General features: G+C 39.3%; 1 protein-coding gene across 1 annotated transcript; it reads left to right on the forward strand.

Annotated features, from left to right (window-relative positions):
* The first annotated feature begins 466 nt into the window (after positions 1 to 466).
* Positions 467 to 12,314, forward strand: LOC134317074 (cytochrome P450 27C1). Its single transcript, XM_062997760.1, has 9 exons — positions 467 to 768; positions 4,376 to 4,566; positions 4,721 to 4,920; positions 8,226 to 8,435; positions 8,547 to 8,710; positions 9,790 to 9,953; positions 10,047 to 10,125; positions 10,988 to 11,191; positions 11,953 to 12,314. Exons 1-9 carry the CDS (start codon positions 514 to 516, stop codon positions 12,067 to 12,069), a joined length of 1,584 nt encoding a protein of 527 aa, XP_062853830.1. The 5' UTR covers positions 467 to 513; the 3' UTR covers positions 12,070 to 12,314.
* The last annotated feature ends 2,034 nt before the right edge of the window (positions 12,315 to 14,348 follow it).

Consider the following 14,348-nt stretch of genomic DNA (forward strand, 5'->3'; position numbering starts at 1 on the left):
AAACCAGCCACGACACAAACCGCTTGACCAATGATATTGCCTTTTAGCCTGGGTTGTCAGCTACCTGGGGCAGTTTTCAGATTTATAATCAGTGATTGGACGGCGGAGATACAAGGCTTTAAGCCATCGAAATTATTGTTTCGAAATTTGAATGGGCCGGCTTTAAAGGGTTAAAGTACAGTACTATGGGAACTTGTTGCAATATACGTGATTGTAGTTTGGTCCTTGTTTAGTGCAGAGTGAAGTCATGCAGTGTTATTATTATGTGGATGTTTTTTAATCGAGAACGAGAAGAAAAAAACTCTAAATCTCAGGCGATTGTCCAGTATTGAACTTTAGTATGGTTTGTGTAATCCGTACAGACTTGGTTTATTAGTAAACGCCCACTGGTGAGAACTCTCCCATCCCACTCTCAAAATCCTCAACCTCCTCAGGAGTCTTTCTTTGTCGCTCAGCTCTGCAACACCACAACAGCTGTTTACTAACACGTTTCACCGCAGCAGTTCAGCTAAAATGGCATTTCGGGGCTCCCTGGTTCAGCTGGGCCGCAGGACTGTTCAGAATGAGAGGAATATTCGTGTTCTGGTTCAGACTCGGACTGTTCATAGCTCCGCTGTACCGGAGGAACCTCCAGCTGCTCCCACCGCTGCAGAGCTGAAGCAGACCGGGCGGGTGAAGAGTCTGAGAGAAATGCCAGGACCCGGAGCTATCAGCAATCTCATCGAGTTCTTCTACAGAGACGGATTCAGCCGCATCCACGAAATACAGGTCAGTGTTGTGTAGTTCTAACTCTGCAGTTTGTTCACCACTTTACTTACTATTAAAGTAACTACTTTTACTATAGACACACACAGGTGATGGACAGAATAACAGAAACAGTAGTTGCTCGATTGTTAATTAATATCCTGAATCTAAATATAAAACTTCATTTTTAGATTTAGTAGATACACTGCCTGGCCAAAAAAAAAGGTCACCACCTGGATTTAACTAAGCAAATAGGTAAGAGCCTCCCATTGGATAATTACTGATTATGTTTCAGCTGGCAACAAGTTATTTAACCCTAACTGATGCAGTTAGTAGCTTCTCATTTGTTAAACAACCATGTGGAAAGACACATCCTGTGGTCATGGAAAAGATGTTAATCTGTTTCAGAAGGGTCAAATTATTGGCATGCATCAAGCAGAGAAAACAACTAAGGAGATTGCTGAAACTACTAAAATCGGGGTTAACTGTCCAACGCATTATTAAAAAGTGGAAGGACAGTGGGGAAACATCATCTTCGAGGAAGGAATGTGAGAAATGTTCAGAAAAAATCTTGAATGATCGTGATCGGCGATCACTTAAACGTTTGGTGAAATCTAATCATAGAAAAACTACAGTAGAATTCAGGGATATGTTTAATAGTAAAAGTAAGAGCATTTCCACACGCACAATGCGAAGGGAACTCAAGGGATTGGGACTAAACAGCTGTGTAGCCTTAAGAAAACCACTTGTCAGTGAGGCTAACCGGCTAAAACGGCTTCAATTTGCTAGGGAGCATAAAGATTGGACTCTGGAGCAATGGAAGAAGGTCATGTGGTCTGATGAGTCCAGATTTACCCTGTTTCAGAGTGATGGGCGCATCAGGGTAAGAAGAGAGGCGGCTGAAGTGATGCACCCATCATGCCTAGTGCCTACCGTACAAGCCTGTGGGGGCAGTGCTATGATCTGGGGTTGCTGCAGTTGGTCAGGTCTAGGTTCAGCAACGTTATGTGCCCAAAGAATGAGGTCAGCTGACTACCTGAATATACTGAACCACCAGGTTATTCCATCAATGGATTTTTTTCTTCCAACGAAATATTAGTGTGTGACCTTTTTTTTGGCCAGGCAGTGTATAATGTCAATTACTAGTTGTCTGCTATTAAATAGTAATAGTTTATGTTCAGAAGTCTCAGAGAATGTCAAACATTGTCAAACGAAATTATTAAATAATTGGTCACTAATAAAGGACATGGTACATGATTGTTGCTTAATGCCCCAGTACATCCACATAAACAGCCACACAACTTAATAAGCACAATTATTACCAAATGTTAACAATGTTTAAAAAAATATTGTGGTCTAATTAGTCTACTTTGTCCATATTTATGTTTGAAGGAACGCAAAAGATGTTTCAAACATACAGTGTCTCAGGTGGGCCGGTCCGGGTCCTTTCTGTGTGGAGTTTGCATGTTCTCCCCGTGTCTGGGTGGGTTTCCTTTGGGAGCTCCGGTTTCCTCCTACAGTCCAAAGACATGCAAGTGAGGTGAATTGGAGACACTAAATTGTCCATGACTGTGTTTGATATAACCTTGTGAAGTGATGAATCTTGTGTCATGAATGTAACCAAAGTGTAAAACATGACGTTAAAATCCTAATAAATAAACAAACATACAATGTCTACTGCTAACTGTAATATACAGTGAGGAATTTGTATTGATATTGGCTGCCATTCAGTACATTTACATTTAACATGTACATTTTGGTGCTTTTATCCAAAGCGACTTACAGTCCAAGCAATTGAGGTTTAGGGGCCTTGCTCAAGGGCCCAACAGTGACAAACTGGCAGTGGTGGGGTTTGAACCAGCAACCTTCTGCTTACTAGTCCAGTAACTGCATGGTGGTATGACAGTTAACAAATATAGAGCTGTTTTACAGAATTTGCTTCATTTGATATAAGTAAGCTTTTAAGTATTAATGCCTCATACATATTGCTAACATTAGTCATTAGAAGTGAGGATCCTTCCCTGGTCTTTCCTTTAACCAGATTTAAATATTTTGGGCATTTTCATTGTCAAGCTGCTCTATTTAAAAATAAGAACAAAAGTAACAACAATGTACACTGGATTGTGGGTCATACTGAAAATAGAACAGTTACATATTAATCTTCCTAGTGTCATTGTAAATATTGGTCCTCTTTGTACCCAATATGCAGTACAAGGTCTAAATCACTTGTGCATATTTAGTGTCTGATATTAGTGTTATGTAAACAAGGTCTATGTAACATAGAATGCCCACTGTGCAACGAAATAATCACAATAAGCAACCCATCAAAAACCTGTGTGTAAAATGTGTTTTTTAGGTTGTTTGACATAACTTAGGGAGAAACACCCTGGACAGTAACCAGTCATGACCTGTATATGTTTAGTTATTTACACAGTTATAGTCAGTTATAGTCACAGTTCCATAGTTATTTATTTTACACATCTTTATTATTACTGTTATTATTATATAACATACCTAACTAATCCCATTTTTATTCTTATTCTTATTATGTATATAGTACTATGTATGTAGTACATAGACATAATGCCATATATGTAAATATAGCTATAGTTATAACTTATATTTATATATTAATCATAGCATTTCTGACAGATGCTAACTGCATTTCGTTGCCTTGTACTTGTAGTGAGCGATTTATGTTAGGCACAGCTGATTGCACCACTGAGATTTGAACCTGGATCTCAGTGGTGGTGTGCTAGCATAATAGACCATCTGAGCACCTATTGTCAGACATATTTAAATATTTATAAAAGGACATTATTTTAACTGACATTATGTTCTGTGTAATGTTAGATGAATAAATTGTCACATTCACACAACTATTAAAATAAGTGAACCAAGAGACAAAATAGTTTTAAAAGGAAAAGATGAACACATTTACAAGCAATTCTAAGTTAACAATTTACATAGCTCATTTAGAAAAATGTAGACAATTTAAACACATTGTTTAGCTACTATTATATACTGACAGTAGTGTGTATTTGTGAGCTTGGGGTCTGGTGTAGTATTTGGATGTATGTACATTTTTTTATATAAATGTAGATTTTAATGTATTTTTATATAAAGATGTAATCAGGACTGGATTACTGGGTCTTTAACTAGGTAGTTAAACTCTTAAGATCTATGAACCTGTTGGTTGGTTTACAATAAATGTACGTACACATATGTACAATACAATTAAATTCTTTTTCCACATATCCCAGCTTATTAGCAAGGTGAGGTCAAACGCAAGGTAAGCCATTGTATGATGCAGCTGGAGCTGAGGGGGCTCAATGACCCAATAGTGGCTGCATGGCATACCTGGAATTCAAACCCACAACCTTTCGCCCAAAGCACTACCCACTAGGCTACCAGCATCACCAAAATGACATGTCCTTACAGGTCATAATAACTGATTATATAATTATAAATAAGTGATTATATTATTAATAAACAATTCATAAGTCTTTCAACTTATTAGATACAGAGACATACAGAGACATTCCACGATTTGTTGTGAAGAAAAATTTAAACAAACAAGTTGCTTTAACAGAAAAATCACTTTGTTAATCATTTCCCAATTTTTCCTCAGAGAGACCACTGTCAGAAACATGGAAAGATTTTTAAATCACGCTTTGGGCCACAACTGGTTGTGTCAATAGCAGACAGAGACATGGTGGCACAGGTGCTAAGAGCTGAAGGTGTAGCACCTCAGAGAGCCAACATGGAGTCTTGGAAGGAGTACAGAGACATGAGAGGGCACTCCACCGGCCTCATTTCAGCGTAAGATCTACAGTGATGTTCATTTTTGTGTCCAGGGTTCTCAAACCTGTGCATACAGCTGCATTTGTCATGACTATCTTAGTCATCATAAGACCAAGATAATATGAGAAAGAATATCAGTCAGAATTAATGTGCTGTTCTTTTTTCCCTTCAGTGAAGCTGATGAGTGGCTGAAGATGCGCAGTGTGCTGCGTCAACTGATCATGCGCCCACGTGATGTGGCCATTTTCTCAGACGACGTAAACGAAGTGGTGGCTGATCTCATAGTGAAAGTTCAAAAACTCAGAAGCCAACAGCCTGACGGACTCACTGTCCTCAACGTTAATGATATGTTCTTTAAATTTGCCATGGAAGGTGAGAACAAGACTGTTCACTTTTCAAAATGTTTGTTCTTTATTAACTTTTATTCAGCTTTTGAAAATAATTAAACATTAAAAAGTTAAAGGGTGTTCAGGTGGCACCGCAATAACACACCAACACAGACGTGCTGACATCTCGAACTTGCGTTTGAATCTCAGCTCTTCTACCGGCTGTGCGGGCGCCTTTACAGACAATGATTGGCTCATCCTAGACAGGGAATGCTGAGAGGATTCCTCATAACTGCTGCAATTACAACCTATGCTGGCTGATCGATGCTGCCTGCACAGAGACATGGAATAATGGAGATCAGTGCATGACTCTCCATGCGCGATATGGATCTCCATGTGAACCCGCCTTGTGCAGGTGAAAAGAAGCGGTCAACTATTACACACGTGTTGAAGGGGGCATATGCTAGTCATGGCGTTTCTCAATCAGGAGTGGAGGTCTACAGCAATAGATGAAGCAAAATGTGATTGGGTAAATTTGGGAAAAATCCATAAAAAATGTCATACAAATAAAAGCAGTTAAAGTTAGGGCTTCTACAGGAATGCACACTGTCCTTCATTATTCTTAGATGCATTTTAATCCTTCACTTGAACAGTCACTGCATTGATATACAGATTCCTGTGTGGCCCCTTTTCATTGTGGATTAATTTAACCATTAGAAAAGTGGGCTGCATAGCAATTGACATGTCACACACTAAGTAGTCATCAAAACAGTAAGGATCTAAATTCTACAAAAATAATTGGTATTGATGTAATTCAAACTTTTTTTGTGAGCAAGACAACTACAGCAGTTTTAGGAGCTGATAATAGCTGATTAGGCCTCAGTAGCTAGTTCATACATCAGAAGTAATAGTACACATTATAAAGATTCTCAGTATACAAACAAGTACCTGCATAATAACACACCACAACAACAGGGCCTGTGGGTACATATGGAAATGTAATTTTGTATAAATTATAATAAAAGTAAGCTGTATATCCATAGGATACACAAAACACTAAATACACACTAAAACGGTTAGAACAAACAAGAAAAGAAAAGGTATCGCGACATGGAGCTACTAACTAGGATGCCACTTGCTGCGGCGCTGGAACCTACATAAGCAAGCTTAACTAATTATTCACTATTTTCACTTCAGATGATCGTATACACAAGCTAATGATAACATGAAGTAAAGCCATTTGAATTTGTGTCTGATAATTTGATGTTTATCAATAAATGTTATGATTTAAATTAAGCACATCTAGTGGTTATGCAGTAACAGCTCATTAACATAAAGAATCAAGGTACATTGAGAATTGTTTAATGATTAAATTGTGGGCATCTGAATTGTACTCACGTTGAACTCTCTTCACTGCTGTCATTAAACATTACTTCATAGGTCATGAGTCAATAAATGGTGCCAGTTAATAGCAGTTTTATTTTTCCTCTGTCTGCCTGGTATTGGGATATAAATATTATTTCTATAGTTACATTTGCCTCCATACACTTTTCATATTGACTTAAAGGTGCACTAATCAACATTGTTGATGTTCTTACAATAAGAAATAGACTAAAGTATGATTGTTAACAGTTAACTGGCATCTATTGACTATTGTGCTGGGCTGTCTTGTTTACATTCTTCCTGCTCATTATGTTATAAATGCCCACAAATGCTGTTTGCTTTAGCATAATTTAAAAACATTACAGACTTTTGTTGTGGTTAGAGAGACTAACCTCCTACACCAGGACTAATGACACTTTAAAGCCTGAACCACCAGAACATTGCCCAAAAACGCACATTTTTTGAAACTGGAGTGCTTATTTGACTTTCTGTGAAATACAAAAAAAGAAAAAAGAAATTAAGCAAGAGTTTGCATGTATAAGATTTGTTTTGTATCATATTTGATCTCTCAATAAAAGGTCCTCTGGTGCATGCAGTACTTAAATAATCCACCAGGGGCAGAAGACGTATCAAATTGTACACATCAAGTTTTTCAGGAAAACAATATACATACTGATGTTTGTTTGTTAGGATTTTAACGTCATGTTTTACACACTAACAGGTTACATTCCTGACAGAAATGGTAGTTACTCGTTACTTAAGATTCATCAGTTCACAAGTTTAATGTCAAACACAGTCATGGACAATTTTGTATCTCCAGTTCACCTCACTTGCTTGCCTTTGGACTGTGTGAGGAAACCGGAGCTCCCGGAGGAAACCCACGCAGACACAGGGAGAACATGCAAACTCCACACAGAAAGGACCCATACTGCCCCACCTGGGGATCGAACCCAGGACCTTCTTGCTGTGAGGCGACAGTGCTACCCACTGAGCCACCATGCCCCTACATACTGATGAGAGGTCTCTAAAACTCATGTATCAAATATGATACGCTTGGTGTTATAGGGTTAAACTAATTCAAAACTAATAAAGAAAAACTGCAGAGACTAGATTCAGTTAAAGAGATACAAAGCACCATAATTTATTTAAAATATAATCATAATTGGGCATAAATCTGAAGAATGTGCACTTTTTTATCTTCCTGACCTATTTAACCACTCATATCTTTAATCAGCAGGTGTGCTAATTAATTTATTTAAAAAAAATAGTGATCTTGCTGGCACATTTTAATCTTGCTGGTGTTTATTTATTTACTTATTAGCGTAGCCAATTAGTCTTCCACTGCTAGTGATCCCCATTGCGTTCAAGGAGGGTATATTTGCCTGCTCCACACCCCTACCAATGCATACGCAGTCCCTCAAACCCCTTCTTTTTCGCCCATGCTTCAGTGGATTCGCACATGAGTCTCATCCACTTCTGCACAGGCACCTCGGTCTGCTAAACTGGGTTCTTGCACAGTGTTTGAAGACCCCACCCACTTAGTCTGGTCTTTTCCCACCCAGCAGACTGCTGCAGGAACTGCAGTTTTTAATTTTTTTAAGTATACAGTGACCTCAACCTGTTGTAATCTTGCATGTATTTGTAATCTTTTAAAAACACAGTAACCTTGTTAGCAGGCTGTGAGATTCATGGCTCTAGTATTTTTTTCTATTCTATGTTTAACAGTTCCAAATACAGGCCTTTCAGATTTTTAAATCTACCTTTTCAATTACTTATTTTATTAAAAGCTTTTTTATTAATTTGGTTCATCACTTTCTTGCTAAATGGCTAACATTTTTTACTATGTTTACATGATCTTCTGCTGTACTTCACCTCGAAACCACTTGAGCCAAAACTTTACACTATGCACTATTACACTCATTCATCTGTAGTTATTCCTGCATTCATGTGTATTTTGTGACATCGTAGGTGTGGCAACAATCTTGTACGAAACTCGTCTGGGCTGCTTGGAAGACAAAATTCCCAAGATGAGTCAGGAATACATCGAAGCCCTCCATCTGATGTTCAGCTCCTTCAAGACCTCCATGTACGCCGGAGCAATCCCCAAGTGGCTGCGACCAATCATTCCCAAACCCTGGGAGGAGTTCTGCAGTTCCTGGGATGGATTATTTAAATTTAGTAAGCACTTCAGTGAATTCTAAGGAGGTGGGGGTTGTACATGATTGGCTAGTTAAAAATCATAGTTCTCTGTGCTGATGGTTTTGTGTAATGATGGTTCTGTGTGCTCAGGTCAGATCCACATTGATAAGAAGCTGGCGGAGCTCAAAAAGAAGCTGGACCGGGGTGAGGAGGTGAAAGGTGGTCTGCTTACACACATGCTGGTCACTAAAGAGATGAACCTGGAGGAGATCTATGCCAACATGACTGAAATGCTACTGGCTGGAGTGGATACGGTAAGAGTGGTGGCTGGATTCTTACACAATCCGTTTTCGAATTATTGGCACCCCAGCCTTTAATGCTTTATACTACCTCACTTCTTAAATACACCAGCACTTAGTCTTCTCCTGTAACTAGAGCCCTACTAAATCCACAGGAAAATGTGCTTAATTTTATGGACCTCATTTTTCAAAAATCACAGATTTCAGGGATTTTTAAAGAAAAGTGCCACATTTCATGGCAGTCATTAAATAACACTCATAAATTGAATGATGTCCGTATTTTGACATCCCCTTCTGCGTCCACAGAATTGGTTGGGAGTTTTCCAAACTTGAAAACTTGGTTACCTGAGTAGTGTTTTTTGCTGCTTTAGACTTCGACATCTTGGACATTTTGTCTAACCGATTGCTAGTATAACCGAGCGTCTTTAGAGTTTGCTGGGTTCATAAAAAATAAATAAACTGTACATAGACAAACTGTCAGGAGCATAACACTTTACTGGCTTCTTTGTTTGAGGTGCAGCACAGACTACAGAGAGATGATCACGTGTGTAGAGAAGCACACTTTTCTATTGATTATGAAATCCACAAAGGGACAGAATGCACTCAGTATTTAAACACATCAAACATTGTCAGCACACTACAGCACAGAAAAGTCTGTTACACTAGCAATCCTACGGCAATTCAGTTAGCAATCAATTGGTAAAAATGTCCAAAGCAGCAAAAAACACTACTTGGGTAAGTGAGTTGGGAAAACTCCTAATCGATTATGTAGACGCTAAGGGGGTGTGTCAAAACACAACATCATTCAATTTATTAGTGTTATTAAATGACTGCTGTGAAATGTGGCACTTTTCTGTGATTTTTGAAAAATGAGTTCCGTGAAATTAAGCACATTTTCTCGTGAATTGAGTAGGGCCCTAATTATTGGTAAAGAATAAGTAAGACCCTACAAAAGGAGTGGAACATTTTTCAAAGGGGCAGAGTGTACTTAGCAAAACAAGGTTGCTGAATGCATACATGACTTTGTACTCTGTTTCAATCCTGAAATATGATAAAAAACATAACTTTATGCTCCCTTATTCTCCTCTCTGCAGACCTCCTTCACATTATCATGGAGCACATACCTCCTGGCCAAGCATCCCACGGTGCAACAGCAAATCTATGAGGAAGTGACAAGTGTATTGGGTGGGCGAGTCCCAACCGCTGATGATGTTCCTCAGCTACCACTCATCAAAGGACTTGTCAAAGAGACCCTTAGGTAAACACTGACCCCCTCTTAGAGCTATCCAGAAGTGAATGTTTTCTGTTTTTTTATTGAATATAGCTGAGCTGGTGTTTCTGTTACCTGCAGGCTTTATCCTGTTCTTCCTGGAAATGGTCGGATAACTCAGGAGGATCTCGTCGTAGGTGGTTACTTCATCCCTAAAGGGGTATGTTTGAGCTTGTGTTTCTAGAGTATAGAACTGAGCCATGAAGTTTCGGAAGTCAAAATGAAAGATTTTAGTTAGTAGCGATTAAATTAAACCCTTTTTTTTCGATTTATTTATGCATTTTCTACATTTAGTGTAGTCAATTTGTCTTCCGCTGCTGGGGAACCCGATTGCATTTGAGGAGGGGATATTTGCCTGCTCACGCTCCCTCCAATGCATGCACAGTCCTTGCGGACCCTTTCTTTTATGCCCGTTTTTCTGCACAGGTGCCTCAGTCTGCTAACCAGGGTTCTTGTTGTCATTCTGTTTTTGCATTTTTTGCCCCAATTTTCCTCCTAATCTAGTCATATCTAATTACTTAATCATAATTCATCTCTACTGCTGCAGACCTTTATTCCTGACCCCTTCTGACACATGTGCAGTGCCATAACACTGGACACGGGGGGAAAAATAATCCCAAGGCTCTTAGAAAACTGACCGGTCATAAGTTCAGCTCTACAAAATCTATTTCAACTTGTTTTGGCAGCTTATTTAATTCAGCGATAGCTCAGTGGTTAAGGTACTGGACTTGTAATCAAAAGGTTGCCGGTTCAAGCCTCACCACCACCAAGTTGCCACTGTTGGGCCCCTGAGCAAGGCCCTTAACCCTCAATTGCTAAAAATTGTGTTCAGTCATAATTGTAAGTCGCTTTGGATAAAAGCGTCTGCTAAATGCCGTAAATGTAAATGTTCTTTGATCATTTGGAAACATGTGCTTGAAGGTTATGGCTAAATTCAATTAAGATTGTAATAGTCTAGATTTGTGTAATACGGCCATCAGTAACCTGTTTTCTCCTTTTATTCCTTGTATTTTACTTGTCAGACTCAGTTGGCTCTTTGTCATTACTTCACCTCTATGGATGAGGAGACTTTTCCAGAAGCGAATGATTTCCGACCGGACCGCTGGCTCCGTAAGGATGCTTTAGATCGAGTGGATAACTTCGGCTCCATCCCATTCGGTTATGGCATCAGGAGCTGTATCGGCAGACGGATAGCAGAACTTGAAATGTACTTGTCCCTCACTCAGGTGTGTTTGTTTAGACACTTAAAGTGAGTCGCCCTGTAATTAAGCTCCAGGTTTATAGGCATGTATCTCATTTAGATAATCGTTTTACTGGTTCACCTTATCTTATTAGAACAGAACGAAATGTCGTTACCTTTATCAGATTAACTCGAGCATAACCTCAACCCACTGCTGCAACGTGTCAGTTGAGTTTAAGTATTAAAACCACTCACTTGCTCCAAATGTAGTGGATGTCTGGCACCCAACAAAATTTTTTTGTTGTATTTTCTGTTTATGCATTTTTCGCCCTAATTTTCCTCCCAATGCAATCACACAATCATAATTCATCTCTACTGCTGCAGACTTTTATTCTTGACTTTTTCTGACACATGTGCAGTACCAACCCCACCTTTTGACCTGCATGAGGTGGGTTTATATGGGGATCTCTATCGCGCATGGAGGGTAATGCACTGATCTCCATTATCCCCCCAGTCTCATTGTGTTGGTCCATCAATCAGCCAGCTGAAGCCATTATTGCAGCAGTTATGAGGAATCCCTGTTTAGCCATTGCCCCACCCCTTACAGACACACAGCCAATCGTTTGTCTGTATAGGTGCCTGGCCGGCTGGTAGCAGAGCTGGGATTCGAACTCAAGGAGGGTTAGCGTATTTTATTACTGTGCCACCCAAGTGCCCCACCCTACATAATTTTTTTATGTTCCTGCAAACACACTGATTGTTTTTTGACTTGTTGGTATAATAAAGTACTCGTGTTATCTCTTACAGCTGCTTCAGAAGTTCAGCATCGAGGTGGCTCCACTCACAGGCAACGTTCCAGCCAAAACTCATGGCCTGCTCTGTCCTTCTGCACCCATTAATGTTAGGTTTGTTGATCGTGTTTAGCTACTAAATAAATTTGCCTAGATGCAGCTTTTTTGCCAAATTACTGAATTCCATTGTAATAATATGCCATTGTAGACACATGTGCACAAGTCAGAGTATCCATCTAAAACATGGAGCTTCAGTTCATTGTTAAACTTCTTTCTATACCCACAAATTCTACATGTTCCCGAGCCTCCCAACACACATTTCAATGTACAACTGCTGCTAACATTTGTACAAATGACAAATAAACTTTAAACTTGAAACTTGAAAAACAGAATTCTTAGTTTCCAGGATTGCATGCGTAGAACCAAGTGGTGCAGTTATAATGCTAGGACAAAATGATTACAAGCCAAACGTTGTACTACATTAAATCTTGCTATACAATATTAAAACTGTTGACCTCCGCTTAAAGTCAGAAGTAAGGGCAGTATCAGGAATGTAATAAACATTGATAAAAACATACATTTATTTTGCTGGGTTAACATATCCATCCACTCACTCACTTTCTTAACCGCTTATCCCATTAGGGTCGCAGGGGCACACAGTTACACCCTAGTCCATCGCAGGGCAGACACACATACATACACTCACCCATTCACTTATAGGGCAATTCAGTGTCTCCAATTAACCTCACTGCATGTTTTTGGACTGTTTTTGGACCCTCATATCCATCCAGTGTCTGATTATCAGTTTAGAGCAGTGCCTGAGTTTCATGGGTTTGAATCCCGGGCTAGGCTCACAAATACATAAGGTGCATGCCGTTTAGTGAACCTAGCCATTGGAACCATGGGGGACCATAGTGGTCTCTTAATTGAAGAGAAAGCACCTTCTGTGGATATTTGTCTGAATAATCAGGCACTGTTCAAGAATCAACCCTGCTTCTTATTTTTTTTGTCCATGTAAGCAGCAACAAATTTTGATCAAGGTTAAAGATGCCATTTTTGAAAGCAGTTTCTTTCTTGCACAGCAGCCTCTAAGCTCATGATGATCTCAGTTTCACCTAAGTGAAAAGAGACAGCTGTGTTCCAACAGCTTCCGATTACTAGCAGACCTGATGTTGTTGTTCTTTGTCTATATGGATGCATTTTTTTCTTAGCATGAGGTGAGTATCTAACCTTACATGTTCTTTTATAAGGGCAGAGAACTCAGCAACTTCAGTCCATTGTTTTTTTGTCTTTTTTTATTTTCTATTTTTCCAACCTTTTTCCCCAATTTTCTCCCCTTATCTAGTCGTGTCCAATTACCCTGATTGCATCCTCCACTGATTCAACCCTCCACCGCTGACTGAGGACAGTTCTCACTGACACACATCCGCTCCGACACATGCTCAGTACAGACTGCATTTTTCACCTGCTCGAGTCGAGTTCATATATACCGATCGGCACTGTGCACGGAGAGCCACACCCTGATCAGCATTATTCCCCAGCCCTGTGCAGGCGCCATCAATCAGCCAGCAGGGGTCGTAGTTGCACCAGTTATGAGGACCCATGATCCGGCTTGCCCCTAACCCTATAAACAACAGCCAATCGTTGTTCATGCAGCCGTCCAGCCCAGCCGGGTGGCAGAGCTGAGTTTCTATACGATGTATTCGAAAACCCAGCTCTGGTGTGCTTGCGTATTTTACCGCTGCGCCACCTGAGCGGCCCCTAACTTCAGTCCATTGTTATCACTGACAAGAAATTAGGAGGCCATGCCACAAACTTAAATAGAACGAAGTAGTAGAACTTTCCACGTCACCATATTACAATATCAACACAACAAAAACTGAACTGGAAAATGTTCATTCTTTGTCTGCTTTTTTTATAAATTTATATTTTGATCATTTAGTTGATTTGTTTTTAGCTAAAATGTATTCTCTTGCAGAAATCATTAAAATCCCAAGACTGCGTGACATTTATATCATGTTATCTGGATGTATGTATGCAGGGTTTTTTGTAGCGATGCAGTGAACTACAGAATAACATGGATCAGCCAGACGTAAAGTAAATGATTCATAAAATTGTTTATGTGACTGAGGCTTTAAGAGAGATAGGGATAAGAATGAATACATTTTCCTTCATTACCAAAATGTGATTACACGTTTTTGTAATACTGTGCAATATTTTGTATGAATAATAAATTACAATTTAAATAGTGAATTGGCTGCTACTTCTAAATATATTGCCTGAGCAAAGTCCATGTATATGTGACTTTTTATAACCTGAGCTGCCAGTTTATTTATTAGGATTTTAATGTCATGTTTTACATACTTTGGTTACATTCATGACAGAAAAGATAATTACTGGATACACAAGATT

This window comes from Trichomycterus rosablanca, chromosome 6 (assembly GCF_030014385.1).
Source record: "Trichomycterus rosablanca isolate fTriRos1 chromosome 6, fTriRos1.hap1, whole genome shotgun sequence".
Taxonomy (NCBI): Eukaryota; Metazoa; Chordata; class Actinopteri; order Siluriformes; family Trichomycteridae; genus Trichomycterus; species Trichomycterus rosablanca.

Excerpts from the sequence above, each read along its gene's own strand:
- LOC134317074 (XM_062997760.1), top strand. The coding sequence starts at position 514 with ATGGCATTTCGGGGCTCCCTGGTTCAGCTGGGCCGCAGGACTGTTCAG. Across the intron at positions 8,711-9,789 it reads TACTGGCTGGAGTGGATACG|ACCTCCTTCACATTATCATG; the intron begins GTAAGAGTGGTG and ends TCCTCTCTGCAG. Across the intron at positions 9,954-10,046 it reads CTTGTCAAAGAGACCCTTAG|GCTTTATCCTGTTCTTCCTG; the intron begins GTAAACACTGAC and ends TGTTACCTGCAG.